This window comes from Lissotriton vulgaris, chromosome 5 (assembly GCF_964263255.1).
Source record: "Lissotriton vulgaris chromosome 5, aLisVul1.2, whole genome shotgun sequence".
Taxonomy (NCBI): domain Eukaryota; kingdom Metazoa; phylum Chordata; class Amphibia; order Caudata; family Salamandridae; genus Lissotriton; species Lissotriton vulgaris.
This window is the reverse complement of record NC_141693.1, coordinates 76,482,624-76,500,985: the sequence shown is the minus strand read 5'-3', so window position 1 is coordinate 76,500,985 and position 18,362 is coordinate 76,482,624. Positions and strand designations below refer to the sequence as shown.

The following is an 18,362-nucleotide window of genomic DNA, read 5'->3' as shown; positions in this document are numbered from 1 at the left end:
CTACTACACACTACACCATGCAGCGTATTACACTAAGCTGCACTACTGCACATGAAGTATACTGCCCCACAACTAACTACCATAGTAGACTACACCACACATGATGCAAACTACACTACACCATACTACCACATATACTAAACTACACCCACTTTCAAACATTAAGCATACTACACTACACAATACATGGACAAAACTAAACTAACCCACACTACCACACACAACACATACTATAATACACCCCATTACCACACATGTTGCATACTACACTACACCACACATGGATTAAACTACACTACACCACGCGACACATACTACACTACACCACACATGATGCATAGAACACTACACCCCACTACCATATATGAAGCACACTACACTACTACACAAGGCATACTACACTACACCACACATGATGCATACTACACTACAGCATGAAGTATACTACACTTCAGTACACTACCACACATGAAGCATACAACACTACCACACATGAAAAGGGCCAGTTTTTGGGTTGTGTGACCAGTTCAGCTTGGCGTTGACTTTGGTAAGGGGGGTGGGTGCTGTGTTTAAAAAAGAACTATTCATTTAAAAATATGTGCACTTCCTTGGGCATCCAGCAGTCTTTAGGCAACAATAAAATGTCAAGATAATTCTGGTGATTAATGTTCCTACTGGTGAGATATCATAATTTTGTCTATTGGCAGTTTTGACTCATCATCAAGCAGCACGGAGGGTTAGTGTGCCTGCTGCAAAGATCGTCCACTATGCAGATCAAAGAACTGAGTGTCAGTAAACTATGAGTATTTTGCTATAAAAAATGAAATATATCTCAGAGAGAGACTATGGAGAGATGAGAAGCACTGTTGAAGAGTGGTATTAAGGGAATTTGGAAGCTACCAGCGCTAAAGCCCCCCTACACATGAAGCATATTACACTGTGCAACACATGGCCCAAACTACACTATACCACACTACCACACATGAAGCATACCATGTCACATGAGACACTGCATTAGACAATGCAATGTTCTAGACAGTGCACTGCATTAGCTAGAACACCGTACTGAAAAGTACATACAACAAGACAAAGCACTACCCAGGTGCGTTCACGGCATTAGGCAGTTTTCTGTCCTAGGATGTAAACTGTACTAGAAATAATACTCTACTAGCCGACATAGCACACTAGACAGCACACTGCACTACAGAACACACTACGGCAGGAAGAACACTGCTTTAACAGCGAAGTACACTACAGAGGATACTGAACCATAAAATACACTGCACTCAAGAGTACACTTTACTACATAATGCACTACACTAGACAACATTCTACACCAGACACAACACAGTTACACTGTAATATGCAGTACACTGCACAAGACCACAAGAAATGCGTTACTTACCTGTAACTGCAGTTATCCAGTATTGGTATCTTTCATAGATTCACATGCCTGAATCATTCCCCGTCGTCGGGGTGGGAGTCCCCGGTATATCAAGAAAGTAATGGCATAAAGACATATACATAACAATAGGCCAGAGGCCTCACATTAGTAACATATCCATGTCCTTTTGTAAAAAGGACTAAACTTTGGCCAGGAGCCAATCAGAACTCATCACCCTCTAGAACCTTCCTGGAAGTAGCCCTAGTCCCTCAGATTTTCGTAAGCACAGTGCTAAATAGTACCTACTGAGAGAGCTAAGGTGAGCCCTTCCAGGGGAGGTGGGTGGGTTGCATGTGAATCTATGAAAGATACCAATACTGGACAACTGCAGTTACAGGTAAGTAAGGCATTTCTTATCCAGTATTATGGGTATCTTTCATAGATTCACATGCCTGAATCAGAGTAACAAGCAATATGAAGCACATTTCGTAAGGTACAACATGTAAAGTCACACGATATAAGAATACCATCTGTGAAATAGAACAAGTACCTCAAAAACAATGAAATAAAGAAATGTGCAAGCATGCAGTAGGAAGGTGGGATGAAAGAGAAGGCTCACCTCTAGTGAAATAGATGACGGAGTACTGCTTGACCCACAGCTGCATCCTTCATGAGTTCAAAATCCAAGCAGTAGTGCTTGGTGAACGTATGTGGTGTCTTCCATGTCGCTGCTCTGCATATGTCGATAATGGGTACTCCTGCAAAGAGCGCCATTGAAGTAGAGACAGCTCTGGTAGAATGAGCTCTCACTCTAGAATGCAGAGGATGATTTGCCTGTTGATGGCAGAAAGTTATTGCTGCCGAGATCCAACGGGAAATGCTCTGTTTTGTCAGAGGGAGGCCCTTTCTAGGCCTACTGAAAGCAACAAACAGTTGGTTGGATTTCCGAAACTGTTCTGTTCGATGAATGTAGAATTTCAGACAACGCTTGAGGTCTAAAGAGTGGAGAGACCTCTCCGCTGCAGAAAGTGGATTTGGGAAAAAAGTTCACAAAATTATAGGTTCATTCAAGTGAAAATTAGATGGAACCTTAGGGATGAATTTAGGGTTCGTTCGTAGGATAACTCTGTCCTGTTTGAATTGCAAGAAAGGATACTGAATGGAGAAAGCTTGCAGCTCACCAACACGTCTTACAGATGTGAGCGCTAGCAAGAGAGCGGTTTTCCAGGACAGGTATTTGATGTCAGCTTTGTGTATTGGCTCGAATGGATGTTTCATCAGTTGAGCAAGGACGATGTTCAATTGCCAGGTGGGTGGTAAAACTCTCACCGGAGGGAATGTCCTGAAAAGGCCTTTTAGAAACTGTTTAACTAGTCTCTTGGACCAGAGGGAAGAGCCAGTCGATGAACGCCTGAAGCGAGAAATCGCAGCCAGGTGAACCTTAGAGGAATGCGCCAGTCCTGAGTGCTCTAAATGGAGCAGGTAAGGAAGAATTTGTGCTGGAGTGGAAGAAAAGGGGTGTATCCTATTTGCTTTACACCATACACAGAACCTCTTCCACTTAAGAGAATACGTTTTGTTGGTACTCTCCGCCCGAGCCCGGTCTAAGATTGTCCTGCATTCTTGAGAAATGTCTAGGTTCTGAAACTCTCTGAACTCAGGAGCCAAGCCGACAATCTGAGAGATGCTGGATCCGGATGCTGGACTTGACCTTGGTTCACTGTTAGGAGAGTCGGGCAAGGTTTGAATAGGATTGGCGGTTCCAGTGATAGGAGATGAAGCTCTGTGAACCAATGTTGGAGCCGCCACGCTGGAGCTATTAGGATCAGGGTGCAATGCTCCGCCTTCAGTTTCCGGAGAACCCTGAGAATCAGGGGAAATGGCGGAAATGCGTAAGCAAAGACGTTGCACCATCCGATCTAAAATGCATTCCCCAGGGATCCCTGTGGGGGATGCCAGCTTGCGTAATGTTGGCATTTTGCGTTGTGGCGAGTCGCAAACAGATCCACAGGTGGCGTGCCCCATCGGGCGAATACCGAGCTGAGAAGATGACGATCTAGCTCCCACTCGTGGCACATGGTACGTTGCCTGCTCATAGAGTCCGCCAGGACATTGTCCGTCCCTGGGACGTACTCCGCCCGAAGGGAAATGTTGTGTTGTAGAAACCAATTCCAAATCTCTTGAGATTCTTGAGACAACGATAGAGAGCGTGTTCCCCCCTGTTTGTTTAGATAGTGCATTGTGGTGGTGTTGTCTGTTCTCACAAGCACTGGGGAATTCCTGATCCTGGGTAGAAACGCTTTTAGTGCCAGGTATACCGCTCTCAACTCGAGGAGATTTATGTGCAGTTGTTTCTCTGCCAGGGACCACTGCCCATTGATTTGGAGGTCCTGAAGGAACGCCCCCCATCCTTCTAGGGAGGCATCCGTAGTTATTACGTGTGGCGAGATAGGAAGTATGAAGGATAGGCCTCGTCGTAGATTTTGAGACGGAAGCCACCAGTCCAGAGCCTGGACTATGGCAGGAGTTATCCGGACGACGTCGAAGGATCCCCTGCATTGAGTCCACTGAGCAGAAAGCGCCTCCTGAAGTGGGCGCATGTGAAGGCGGCAGTGTGGGATCACCAGGATGTTCGAGGACATCATCCCTAACAAGGACTTGTAGAGGCGCACAGTGATAGATCTTTTGGACTGAATCCGGGTGGCCACGGTCCTTAGTTTCACTTGCCGTTCTAGTGAAGGGAAGGCCTTCCTTCGAGCAGTATCTAGGATAGCTCCGAGGAACGTGAGACACTGGGACGGTTGAAGGACAGATTTTTCTTTGTTGAGTGTGAGTCCCAAAGCATTGAAGAGCTGTAGACAGGCGTCGGAGGACTTGGTCACGCCTGCCTAAGTAGGTGCTTTGACTAGCCAGTCGTCTAAGTACGGGAATACCTGGTGATGTTGTTGGCGAAGGTATGCTGCTACTGGAGACAGACACTTGGTGAAAATGCGTGGGGCCGACTTTAGGCCGAAGGGCAAAACTCGAAACTGGTAGTGCTTGTCCGCCACTTTAAACCTGAGAAATTGTTTGTGGTTCTTGTGGATCGGAATATGAAAATAAGCGTCTTGAAGGTCGAGAGACACCATAAAGTTGTTTGTATTGAGGAGTTGCAGCACCTCCTGGATGGACACCATGCAAAATTACTGTTTTTTGAGGTATTGGTTGAGGTTTCTCAAGTCCAATATAGGTCTCCATTTTTTCACCTTTTTTCGAATTAAGAAGAATCGGGAATAGAACCCCTTGTTTCTCTGATTTCGGGGAACTTTTTCTATCGCTCCTTTTCTGAGCATGAGGGAGATTTCCAATTGTAGTAGCTTTAGATTCTTGTGTTGCATTGGGATTGGAGGCGTTTGAGAAGGAGTATTCCACAAACTCCAGAGAATGTCCGAATTGAACAAGTTGGAGGACCCACTGATCTGTCGTAATTTGCTGCCAATTGTGAAGGAAGGATGTAATTCTTCAGCCAACTTTGTAAGGTGGAGAGAAACTGGAGACCTGTGGCAGAGAGAAGTCATTGTCCTCTGCCTGTGTCCTTCTTTCCCCCCCCCGTCCGCGAAAGGAAGACTTGTTGTAGGACGACTGGTTTTGCTGCTGTCTTTGCTGGTACTGGGTTTTATATTGTTGGCCTGAGCTGTAAGTGGATTTGTATCCTTGACTGTTGCCTCTGAAGGACTGACCTCTGTCTCTAGAGCCTCGAAAGGAAGGTTTTTTGTATTGAAGAGTACCTAGAGCCCTTGCGGTATCTGTATCTTTTTTGATACCTTGAAGCATGTCATCGATGTGTTGACCAAACAGAAGTTTACCGTCATAAGGCATGTCTAAAACCTTGGCTTGAACTTCAGGCCGAAAAGACGTTGCCTTAAGCCAACCTTGGCGTCTCAGGACTGCAGCTCCTGCCAGCTGTCGGAAACCTGTGGATGAGATATCCAGTGCCACATCAATCATCTCCGAGGCGGAGCGCTCGCCTTCGAGGAGAATCTTCCTCACCTCTTCTTTCTGCTCCTCTTGAAGTGAACCCAAGTATGGAGCTACGTCTGCCCACATTTGGCGGTTATAACGCCCCAGTAGAGCCAGGGAGTTTGCTGCACGCACTTGTAAAGCTGACATGGACGAAAACTTTTTTCCTATATTGTCTAGCTTTCGGCCCTCCTTATCTGGCGGCGCAGTCAATGCAGCTGAAGGTTTTTTTGACTTGCGTTCTGCCGCTTGGGTTATTACCGAGTCAGGCTTCGGATGACTGATAAGGCAAGCTGGGGCAGAGTCCGGAGCTTTATATTTTTTATACAGTCTGGGCAGCACTGGCATCAGAGATGCAGGGGTCTGCATTATCTTCTCCCCTTGATCCCAGACGTGATCAATGATGGGAATAGATCATACCGTCTTTTGGTATGGGTCTTTAAAATCGTAAAGGAAGCAATCTTGTGGTGTTGCCGTGACTTTGAGGCTGAAGCGTAACGCCGCCCTCTCTACGATGTTGTGGAAGCCCCCAATGTCTTCTGGGGGAGAATCCGATTGCGCCTGCACAGGGGATGCGGGACCTGAAATTACATATTCATCCCATTCGTCCTCCTGAAGCTCCCCTTCCTCACGTTGCTGCTCCTCTTCTTCTCCTTCCTCTTCCTCATCAGAGGAAGGCAGAGGACGTGAATGAGATGGCTCTTGTTGGAGAACTAAAGGAGCCGGTCGAGATCTAGGAGGCGGTGTGACCACTGTAGGTGTCATAGGTGATTGTGTTACCACTGGCTGGGGTTGAGCAGTGGACGGGAACCTCTGTTTATAGTCCGCAATGAGAAACTGCAGGTCTGTCACAATAGAAGCTGGGAGACACACCATAGGTTGTTGTGGAAGCGGTGAAGGTTGGATTTCCTCCTGGTACTCCACGTCCTGTTCCTCATAGTCTGAGCTTTCGTGAAGCTTGACTTGCAGTTCAGATGGGCTTGTTGCTTGCTGAAACATAGAGCCCTCATCTGAGTCCTCAGTGTCCAGGATATGAGCAGGGGGAAAAGGTTGTACCCCGCTCGGCGAGGTTAATTCTGGCGTAAGTGTACGCGCAGTCATCCTGAAGTGTGTATAGGTACACTTCAATGGAGGTGATTCAGCCGTCGATGGAATGGTCGTCGACGGGGAATCGTCGACAGTAGACTGAAACTGAGTTGTCAACGGTGTCTTCTTCATCAACGACGTCGTCAACAGTAGGATCGTCGACGATGTGTGCTTCGTCGACGGCTTCGTCGGCGCTGATGTTATCGTCAACGGCTTCGTCGACGCTGATGTTGTCGTCGACGCGGATGTTGTCGTCGACGGCTTTGTCGTCGACGGCTTCGTCGTCGACTGCTTCGTCGACGCTGGTGTTGTCGTCGACTGCTTCGTCGACGCTGGAGTTGTCTTCGACTGCTTCGTCGACGCCGGTGTCGACGTCGGTTTCGCTAGGTTCGCCGTCGACGGGCCCGCCGACATCGACGACAATGACTTTATCGACGATGAAGAGGGTTTCGTCGTCGAAGATTTTGCCGACGACAACAGTTTAGACTTCGTCGTCGACGACGAGGTTCTCGTCGACGGTGGCGTTGTCTAGGTCTTTTTAATAGTAATAATAGATGGAACAGACCTACCCGTCGACGACGAGGATGTAGTAGTCGTCGACGTTGATGATAAAGATGACGCCACCGTCGTGGAGATCGTGGCTGTCGACATTGTCACAGGCAGGGCTGAAGATGTCACCAAAGGTTTCTTGAAGGTAGGATCCTGTAGAGAAACCTTTACAGCAGTAGCCTTAGAACGATCCTCTGAAGACTTGGACGTCTTCTTTTGAGGAGGCTGTACAGATGGTCCTGGAGATGAAGCTCTAGGCCTTTTAGGAGTAGAGTGTACACTCCCCATGGAAGACTCACTCTCACCTGAAGAGACTGTTTGATCTTTGTCCTTAAGTCTCTGGAGCCATATCAGCAGTCGGCCCTCTCTATCCTTGAGAGTTTTGGCCGAAAAAGTACGGCAGATTTTACAATCTTTTGCTGAATGGTCAGGATATAAACAGTAAAGGCAGTCCTCATGCCTGTCATCCACATGAAGCCTCTTTTTGCCACAAGAGGCACAAGGTCTGAAAAGTCCCTTCTTTGGAGTATCAGTCATGGCTCAGCAGAAGATTCCTCACAGGAATAAAGTTCTGAGACAAAATTGTGGAAATAAATCCAGAAATAGAAAGAAACTGAGCAGAGCTCAGAGGAGACTCCCTTAGTACGACGTGCGGTAGAAAATCTGAGGGACTAGGGCTCCTTCCAGGAAGGTTCTAGAGGGTGGTGAGTTCGGATTGGCTCCTGGCCAAAGTTTAGTCCTTTTTACAAAAGGACATGGATATGTTACTAATGTGAGGCCTCTGGCCTATTGTTATGTATATGTCTTTATGACATTACTTTCTTTATATACCGGGGACTCCCACCCAGATGACGGGGAATGATTCAGGCATGTGAATCTATGAAAGATACCCATAATACTGGATAAATTGTGTTAGCAAAACACAGATCTAAACAGCACATTGCATTGGATAATGTACTATACACTGTACTAAATAACAGACAGTGCTAAATAGCGCACTATACTAGTGACTCTCTTTATTAGAACACACACTGTATTCAAATTAGCCAGAGCTTTAAATAGGCCACTACTGTTATGCATGGAGTACCTGCACTTATTTGATGTGAAAGGAAGAGCACCCGCACTTCTTTGATGTGAAAGGCCGAGCATCAGAAATTCTGTAATGTGAAAGGAAGAGCACTAGCCCACCTTTAATCTGAAATGAAGAGCACCAGCATTTCCTTATTGTGAAAGAAAAAGCACCAGCACTTCTTTAATGTGAAAGGAAGGGCACCAGCACGTCTTTAATGTTAAAGAAAGAGCACCAGCACTTCTTTAGTGTAAAACAAAGATCACCCGCAAAACTCTAATGTGAATGGAAGAGGACCAACACATTTGTAAGGTGAGAGGAAGTGCACCAGCACTTCTTTAATGTGAAAGGAACAGCAGCAGCACTTCTTTAATGTGAAAGGAAGAGCACCAGGACTTCTTTAATGTGAAAGAAAGAGCACCAGCACTTCTTTAATGTGCAAGTAAGAGCACCAGCACTTCTTTAATGTGCAAGTAAGAGCACCAGCACTTCTTTAATGTGCAAGTAAGAGCACCAGCACTTCTGTAATGTGAAAGGAAGAGCACCAGCCCTTCTTTAATGTGAAAGGAAGAGCACCAGCACTACTCAGAGGGTGCACTATTTATTATAGGGGAGCAACAATGTACTCAGGGATAGTAAGTAACTACACTAGCAATACACAGCCCTAGAGAGCACACTGTACTAGATGGTGCACTGTAACAGACGTCTACTACAAGGTACAATGTTCTAGTGAGTACACTGTATCAGGTATCTCCCTTTACGAAACTGCATAATGCACTACATAGCACTACGCACAAGAGATCACACTCTACCAGGTAGTACACTTTATTAGATGGCTGTCTACACTAGAAAAATGCAAAAACAGTTGATGGACAGAATGCAGAACAGTGTCATACATTCACCCATGTAGAGAGATCTGGGCCTAAATCCATGTTTTTTTTGCTCACCATGGACATTGCTTTAGGCAGCACAGTTAAACAAACACAATAACATACTAGACTGCACATCATACTGGATGCCACACTGAAATACACTGTAGTATACATTATACTGCACTGCTACAGTATAGTTTGCATTGCTTTTAACTTAATCTGTGCATTTAACTTAATCTGTGCCCCAATCTCGCCCTGTTTGCTTTTGTTGTTGCTGCCATTTTGTTGTCGTGCCTCCCAGCTCGCCTCTCCACCCCGCTCCCGCCTCCCAGCTGCCCCTCCCTCCCACAGAAATAGTTAAGGACTGACCCAAAGACCAGAGCGCTGTGACCGTCCTGATTGCTTCAGAAGCGGTCGCTCCCCACGCTCCCTGGCCAGCTGCTGGTATCGTAGCGCTTTTCCGCTATTGCTCGCTCCCACTACGTCTTGTGCTTGCTTCAATTATTGGAACTGCCCGATTGTGCTTAGCTCTGAATATCGTAATTTATGTACTGCCTGATTAATAGCGTTATGCTATTGTGCTGAGCCCACATAGCGTACATTGGTTTAGGTGCATATTAGTCCTCGTAGCGCTTTGTATAGTTTGCATTGCTTTTAACTTAATCTGTGCATTTAACTTAATCTGTGCCCCAATCTCGCCCTGTTTGCTTTTGTTGTTGCTGCTATTTTGTTGTTGTGCCTCCCAGCTCGCCTCTCCACCCCGCTCCCACCTCCCAGCTGCCCCTCCCTCCCACAGAAATAGTTAAGGACTGACCCGAAGACCAGAGCGCTGTGACCGTCCTGATTGCTTCAGAAGCGGTCGCTCCCCACGCTCCCTGGCCAGCTGCTGGTATCGTAGCGCTTTACCGCTATTGCTCGCTCCCACTACGTCTTGTGCTTGCTTCAATTATTGGAATGCCTGATTGTGCTTAGCTCTGAATATCGTAATTTTTGTACTACCTGATTAATAGCGTTATGCTATTGTGCTTAGCCCACATAGCATACATTGGTTTAGGTGCATATTAGTCCTCGTAGCGCTTTTTATAGTTTGCATTGCTTTTAACTTAATCTGTGCATTTAACTTAATCTGTGCCCCAATCTCGCCCTGTTTGCTTTTGTTGTTGCTGCCATTTTGTTGTCGTGCCTCCCAGCTCGCCTCTCCACCCCGCTCCCGCCTCCCAGCTGCCCCTCCCTTGCTCCGCCCCCCCACTATCTACTTATGTCAGAACAGCTTACGCGGAGCGTTCACCCGCTGAGGTCGCGCCCTATGCGCGCCGAAGGTGCGCCAAAGGTAAGCCCGGACCGCGCCCAGCTCCAGACCCGCTGGCCCCCGCAAAACCCACTCCTCCCGCATAACGTACGACGCCGCTACCCTCTCAGCACTTAACCCCGGTCGTCACCCAGACTGCTACCAAGCCGCCCCAGGACAATCCCATGGACCCTTCACCTGCCACTCTTGCAAGTCCGAATGCATCAAGACCCATTCTAAAACCACAAACTGCAAACAGAGCTCCAACCCTAATCGCCTGAAGTGCATCCTGCTCAACACCCGCTCGGTCCACAGTCACGCCATTGAACTCTGGAACTTACTCGACACTACATCGCCGGACGTCGCCTTTCTTACTGAAACCTGGATGAACGCCTCATCAACGCCCGACATCGCAATTGCCATCCCTGACGGCTACAAGATTATCCGTAAGGACCACATCGACCAAACAGGAGGAGGCATCGCCATAGTTCATAAGAACACCATCCGCATCACGACCAGTTCCGACGATCACCTCGCAGCCGCCGAACACCTTCACTTCCAGATCCACACCGACCCCAAGACCACACTCCGAGGCACCCTCATCTACAGGCCACCAGGACCCCGCACACAATTCAGCGAAGACATCACCGACTTCATCAGCCCACACGCCCTTCCCTCCGAGGACTACATCCTACTAGGAGACCTCAACTTCCACCTGGAAAAGAACAACGACAGCAACACCACCACCCTTTTGGACAACCTCGCCAACCTCGGACTCAAACAACTGGTAAACACCCCCACCCACTGTGCCGGGCACACGCTCGACCCAATCTTCACCTCCAGCAAGCACATCTTCTTCAATCACACCACAGCTCTCCATTGGACAGACCACAGCTGTGTTCACTTCAACTACAAAAAGACTACGACCCACAACCACCCACAACCAATTCCCCGTAGAAACTGGAACAAAATCACCACCGACCAGCTCTTCACATCGCTTCACCAAAACCCTCCTGCAAAATCATCAGACCCAAACCTTGCAGCCACCAACCTCACACAATGGATCACCCACAGCGCCGACGAATTAGCACCCTTGAAAAAACATCAAATCAAGCAAGACAGCAAAAAAGCACCCTGGTTCAACGTTGAACTTAAGAAATCCAAGAAGATCTGCCGCACCCTCGAGAAAGCCTGGAGAAAAAAACCCAACCACTGACAACCTGACCACCTTCAAGAACGCCACCCGCAAACATCACCAACTGATCCGACCCACCAAGAAAGCATCATTCAAGGATCGACTCGACAACAATGCCCACAAAAGCAAGGAACTATTCAACATCGTCAAAGAATTCACCAACCCCTCCGCCGGCACCAACGACATCATTCCCTCCCAAGACCTCTGCGACTCCCTATCCTCATTCTTTCACAACAAAATCGCTGACATACATAACAGCTTCGAAAACCAGTCCGGAGACCAGTCCACCCCACCCGCCTACAAACTGAAACCCCCCTCCAACAACCTTTGCGCCTGGAACCCAATCACCACTGAAGACACCATCGGCCTAATGAACTCCATCCATTCAGGATCGCCAACCGACCCATGTCCCCACCACATTTTCAACAAAGCAGACTCCATTATCGCACCCCATCTCCGAGACATCATCAACTGCTCCCTCAACTCCGCTACCTTCCCGGAAAGCTGGAAACATGCCAAACTCAGCGCCCTCCTGAAGAAACCCACAGCAGACCCCACTAAACTTAAGAACTACCGCCCCATCTCGCTCCTTCCATTCCCTGCCAAAGTCATTGAGAAAGTGTCAACAGTCAACTCGCCGCCTTCCTCGAATCCAACAAATCCCTCGACCCATCACAGTCCGGCTTCCGAGCCAAACACAGCACCGAGACCGCCCTCATCGCAGCAACAGACGACATTCGAACACTACTTGACAACGGAGAAACAACTGCCCTAATCCTACTTGACCTCTCCGCAGCCTTCGACACAGTATGTCATAGCACCCTTATACAACGCCTCAGCAACGCCGGAATACAAGGAAAAGCATTGGACTGGATCATCTCGTTCCTCGCCGGAAGAACGCAGGGAGTCCGCCTCCCCCCTTTTAGATCAGAGGCCACCGAAGTCATCTGCGGCGTACCACAAGGATCATCACTCAGTCCCACCCTCTTCAATGTCTACATGAGTCCCCTCGCATCCATCGCGCGCCAACACAACCTCAACATCATCTCCTACGCAGACGATACCCAGCTGATCCTCTCCCTCACCAAAGACCCAAACACCGCCAAAACCAACCTACACGAAGGGCTGAAAGAAGTAGCCGAGTGGATGAAGAACAGCCGTCTAAAACTGAACTCGGACAAAATGGAAGTCCTCATCTTAGGATCATCCCCCTGCGCCTGGGACGATTCATGGTGGCCACCAGCCCTGGGAAATGCACCCACTCCTATGGACCACACACTTAACCTAGGCTTCATCCTGGACTCCTCCCTCTCGATGACCAGACAAGTCAACGCCGTCTCATCATCATGCTTCAACATCCTACGTATGCTCAAAAAAATCTTCCGCTGGATCCCCACCGAAACAAGAAAGACGGTCACCCACGCACTGGTCACAAGCCGACTGGAGTACGGAAACACCCTCTACGCCGGAACCACAGCCAAACTACAGAAAAAACTCCAACGCTTCCAAAACGCCTCAGCCAGACTCATACTAGACATCCCCCGCCAAACTCACATTTCCGGTCACCTGAAAGACCTCCACTGGTTCCCCGTCAACAAGAGAATAACGTTCAGTCTCCTCACCCATGCACACAAAGCCCTCTACGACCTAGGACCCGAATGCCTCAACACGCGCCTATCCTTTTACACTCCCACCCGCCAACTACGATCGTCCAATCAAGCCCTCGCCGCAATCCCACGCATCTATAGATCCACCATGGGGGGTAGATCCTTCTCCTATTTAGCGGCCAAAACATGGAATTCTCTCCCCACCAACCTCCGCCTTACTCAGAACCACCTCTCCTTCAGAAAACAACTGAAAACCTGGATAGTAAGTACCCCCCCTCCCTCAAGCGCCTTGAGACCCTCTGGGTGAGTAGTGCGCTATACAAATGCTGCTGAACTTGAACTTGAGTACTAGATGGCACACTGCGCTAGTACTTTATACGAGACAGGGAGCACACAGTACTTGATGGCACGCTGCACTAGACAGAATACTATTCATATAGGTGGTATACTGTCCTAGCCAATACACTTTACTAGATAGCATACTGTATTAAACTGCACACTGCCTTAGGCAGCAAACTGTACAAAAAGCCCACTGATGGTGCAGTAAACTAGTCAGCACAGCTCACATGCCAGAAGTCTGTACTAGAAAGTTAAGTGTGCTACAAAGCATATCATATTAGACATGCCGTCTGGTACTGCGGATTGACTGTACTAGACGGCACTGGATGGAACACTGCACTAGCCAGAACAACGCACTGCACAAAACTAAACACGGAACACTACATAAACAGTGAGAAACATCCTTTTCAACAAAGGCTTTACCACACAAAATGCATTTACCATGTAGCCTTTACCACACATGCCTTTACCAATGCAGGCATTTGTGCCTTTGCTGCACAAAGCCTGTATCAGGTATGCCTTTCCCACACAGGTATTTGTGCCTTTAACTCGCATGCCTTTACCACACAATTATTTGTGCCTTTACTGCACGTCTTTCCACACAGGTATTTGTGCATACCGAAGCAAGAGCAAAATTTAATGAGTATCTATTTAGGAAGAGTTTGAGGTTCATGAGGTAAGCAGAAACACCAAGCCAAAATATCTTGCTGAACTCAGGCCACGTCACAAAGCTCCCTATTCCCAAAAGTGGACACTGATTTTCTTTAAGATTGCATTTTCCGAGTTAGCCGTTACCACGTGTAGGATGATTGCATCAAACCTTCAAAGCACACATTTTGCCAGATCAACCCATGTAGTGTTTGCACCAGAAAATTGGAGGGAAGGAAGGAGGGAAGGAAGGAAGGAGGGAAAGGAAGGGAGTCCAGTGTAGGTGCATGAGCTAGGTCAGTGTAGGTGCATGCACTTGGTCAGTGTAGGTGCATGCACTAGGTCAGTGTAGGTGCATGCACTAGGTCAGGGTAGGTGCATGCACTAGTTCAGGGTAGGTGCATGCGCTGGGTCAGTATAGATGCATGCGCTATTCCATACCACACCATACCATCCCACCCCATCCCATCCCATCCCACCATACCAAAACATGCCATCCCATATTATATCACCATCCCATCCCTTCCTATACCATACTACCATAACAGCCCATAACATACCATACATAAAATACCAAAGACACACCATATCATACCATTTTCATGAACAGTAATATACAGTTCACAATGATATTTACCTTTATAACTCTTCACCTCCTCTGGGCTCTGAATCGTCACATTATTACACCTGTAATAACACAAACATCATCTTTGTATTAGAGAGTAATGACAGCTACAGGAACAAAGGATGAAAATCACATAAGACCCGTACTTGAAATAAGATTCAGTAGTAAGAGCAGCGCCTGCAGACTACAGCTCTATGTGAGTTACTGTTCATACACAACAGTCAATGCGATAACGATATCCAAAAGTGCCTGTAATATCTTATGCCAGGATTTGGGTGTTCTAAGTCAGATAGCTCAGTGAGACCAGCGTGCATCATGGGAGGCCATGGAGTGCCTCATGTGGGTCTTCGAGGACCGGAGGTTAGCTCAGTGAGAGGAGAGCTGAGTAACAGGTTACATCTGCTCCTTTTGGAGCTTTGAGTATATACATAATAAATACTTTATTGACTGGGGTCCATGTATATTCCTGGTAGCACCCACAACTCAACACTGCCACACCCGGGGGCGTGGCTACGAGAATGGCCGCAGCTTAACAAAGCTCCCTTTGCCCGCACTCCTATCCTGCATTATCCGACGCCAACCACGGCAGAAAGTTTGATACAAGTGCCGTGAATCCTTCCCTACCTCCCCCTCGAGAAGATTGGCCGGTCCAGCAGCCTTTGCGGGGTTGCTGACCCTATTTCCGAGATTCCGACCGGAGCGGTAATGGCGGCTCCCTGCTGGTGAGAGCAGAAGGTGTGGCCTTTGCGGGGCGGAGGCGACTGTGGCTGGTAGACTTCAGTGGGAGCCCAGCGGTTCCCCGTACACGAAGGAGGCGTCGGAGTTACCTGAAGGAGATCGAGCGGCGCTGCCTTCTTAGCGCCCGTCCGATCTACCGAGTGCTGGTGAGTGCCGGAGAGGGGCAGCTGCGGCCGGAGACCCCAGAGAGACAACCAGAGCATTACTGAACGCAGAGCAGCAGGCGCGGACCCGGCAGGAGCAAGGGCAAGGAACCCTGATTGGAGCGAGCTCACTGGTGCTGCAGGGGACTGAGGCCCGGCCCGAGGGCTCGGCCGGCTTACCCGACCGCTGAAAAAGAATGCTTCTTCACTTCAAGAAATACTTTATTCGGTTCGAATTTTCAAAACCATAAAAGTACAGACATATTTAAAAAATGGTCCAGAAATCACAGTACATCATTAAGAAAAAAGTTACAATTAGTAATGCAGCAGTAATAAAAACGTTACAGAATAAAAAACCAAGTTCAGTTTTACAATACACAGAATGGTTGGTACATATTCTACACCCAATTGATCTTTTTGCCCAGTCTCATTGCAATAGTTAAAAATTTGGCCACATTATAGATTTCCCAGATATCAGTTAGCATCTGGAGGTATAATACCGCTGGTTTAACCTGCCTGAACCCTTTCCCCTTTAGCAGGGGGATAATTAATTTTTCCCTAATAGTTTTAAAATGGGTACAAAAAAACAGGAAATGGGCAGAGTCCATAATTGAATAACCGTCACAATTACATATACTCAGTTCCGAGTCCCTGGTCCAGCCAGGGCGGCCACAAATTAGCAAATGAACTTTGTTCAAGCGGAACTTAGTAAGGAGGTACCTGTGACTTGGGTTGTTTACAACTTTCAAGTAAAGTTCCGGTTCGTGATCTGAGGAAACAATCAGTTGATGCGACCTAACAGAAGGTTCTCAACTCCTTGTTTTCTCTATCCATTCCACTATGTAGCAAAAAGGTATTCTTAGCCCACTTCAGATCAGCCTTTACGAGTGCAGAAGGATTGTGGAACAGCTCAGGCCTGCCCAGCTTAACACAAGATTGTTCAACATATTTTAGCCAGGGAATCTTGTTCCAATGGTCTAGTTTAAGGCAATCCTTCAAGATTTCATGATTAACATCAAGCTCTGGGTTGAGCCACACAGATATCCATTTCAGGAGGGGAGCCATAGCGACTCGATCCTCCAGAAAATCCACCCCGCATTCCTGATGTACAATGAAGCTTGCTGTGGATTTTGGTAAAGAAAGAATGGATTTCAAAAAGTTATCTTCGATCACTTGGAGAGATTTAGCGGGCATGAAACCCCACAGGTCTGCGCCATACATGGCGATAGCTATACATTTAGCGGCGTACACTTTTAGGACAGCCTCTATGGGCTTCACCCCAATTTTGCGTGAGAAACCAAGGACTGCAGATATAGAGCGTGCCAAGACCTTTTTTTTCTCCAACATTTGGGGAAGCCAAGTGGAGCGATCATCAAACACTACACCCAGGTAGGGGAATCTGGAGACTCTAGATAATTTGTGGCTATTACAGTGTAGAGACATGGCATGTTTTTTGGCCTTAACATGGGGTCCTACCACCATTACATGAGATTTACCAAAGTTGATACTGAGGTCCAGATTTATCATAGAATTATAAAAAGAGTTCAACAGACTTTGCAAACCCACAGCAGTTCTAGCTATGAGAGCCGCATCATCTGCGTACAGTAATGCGGGCAATGTGTATTTCCCTGCTCTAGGTATGTCTTTACAGGCTGTACCCAGTGTTCCACCCAAGTTGTTAATGTATAAGGTGAACAGCAGGGGAGCAAGAATGCAGCCCTGCCTGACACCGTTAGTAATATGAATTTTTCCTGTGCAATTCCCTTTTCTGTCATAGCGAACAGTGGCGGTAAGGTCCTTATGGAGGTCTGCTAGGAAGTACACGATGTTTGGGTCGATACCTATGCTAAGGAGCTGGCCCCACAACTTGGACCTGTTCACTCGGTCAAAGGCCGAGGACAGATCCATAAAGGCAATGAATAGGGATCCAGGCTTTGCTTTAGTGTATTTTCCGATCAGAAATTGTAAGTTTAAACTCTGATCGATGGTGCTCCTTCCCTTTCTAAAACCATACAGAAGGGGGGAAAGGGTATTAGTCTCCCCTAACCATTCAGTAAGTTTACTGAGGACCACTCTCCCTATGACCTTAACCGCAGAATCTATCAGGGATATGGGGCGGTAATTTCCCGGTTCCCCCCTGTCTCCTTTTTTAAAAATAGGAACAATTACAGATTGGGACCATGATTCTGGGATACCTGTTTTAAAAATGCTGTTGAAAACTCTAGCTAAAATTTTGGACCAGAATAAAATATCCACTTTAAAAAGATCAGCTGGAACCCCGTCCGGCCCAGGAGCCTTATTGCTGGTCATTTTTTCAATGGCTAGGCCCACCTCTTCCTCATCTACCGTTAGGCTATACGGGAGTTGATATAAACTGGTCGTGTCCTCAGCCCCGGTAGCTTCCTGCTCATACACAGATTTAAAGTGCAAATGCCATTTGTCTTCTTGGATACCACAATCCAATTCACTATTGCATGAGTCCGCAAAATATGGTTGGTTGACCACGGCCCAGAATTTGGCGCTACTTTTCAGGACGTCAGTTGAGGTCAGATCAGCCCAAGCATCCTCTCTAATCTCACGCCGTCTTTTCTCAATGGTGGTCTTATATGCTTTCCTGAGGGTAGCCACAAGTTTTCTATCTACAGGATTTGATTTTAAAGCTAATTTTAATTTGTGGTTCGCAGCAGAACATTTATTATCAAACCAGCCTACCCTTTCCTGGTTTTTCCTTTTACACTGTTGTGTCAGGTTAGACACGATGTTGGTGCATACCCTTTTATACGCTTCTAAAACCTCAGTGTCCCCCGCCTGGTCATTTAA

At 47.4% G+C, this 18,362-nt stretch overlaps 1 protein-coding gene across 3 annotated transcripts in view; it reads right to left on the bottom strand.

Moving 5' to 3' along the window:
• LOC147710232 (E3 ubiquitin-protein ligase TRIM39-like) overlaps positions 1-18,362 on the bottom strand; it is a 150,232-nt gene that overhangs the window by 23,168 nt on the left and 108,702 nt on the right. For all 3 annotated transcript variants that reach the window (XM_086920909.1, XM_086920908.1, XM_086920907.1), the window contains exon 4: positions 14,674-14,723. In XM_086920909.1, the coding sequence (XP_086777035.1) occupies positions 14,674-14,723 (50 nt within the window). The remainder of the gene's footprint in view (positions 1-14,673; positions 14,724-18,362) is intronic.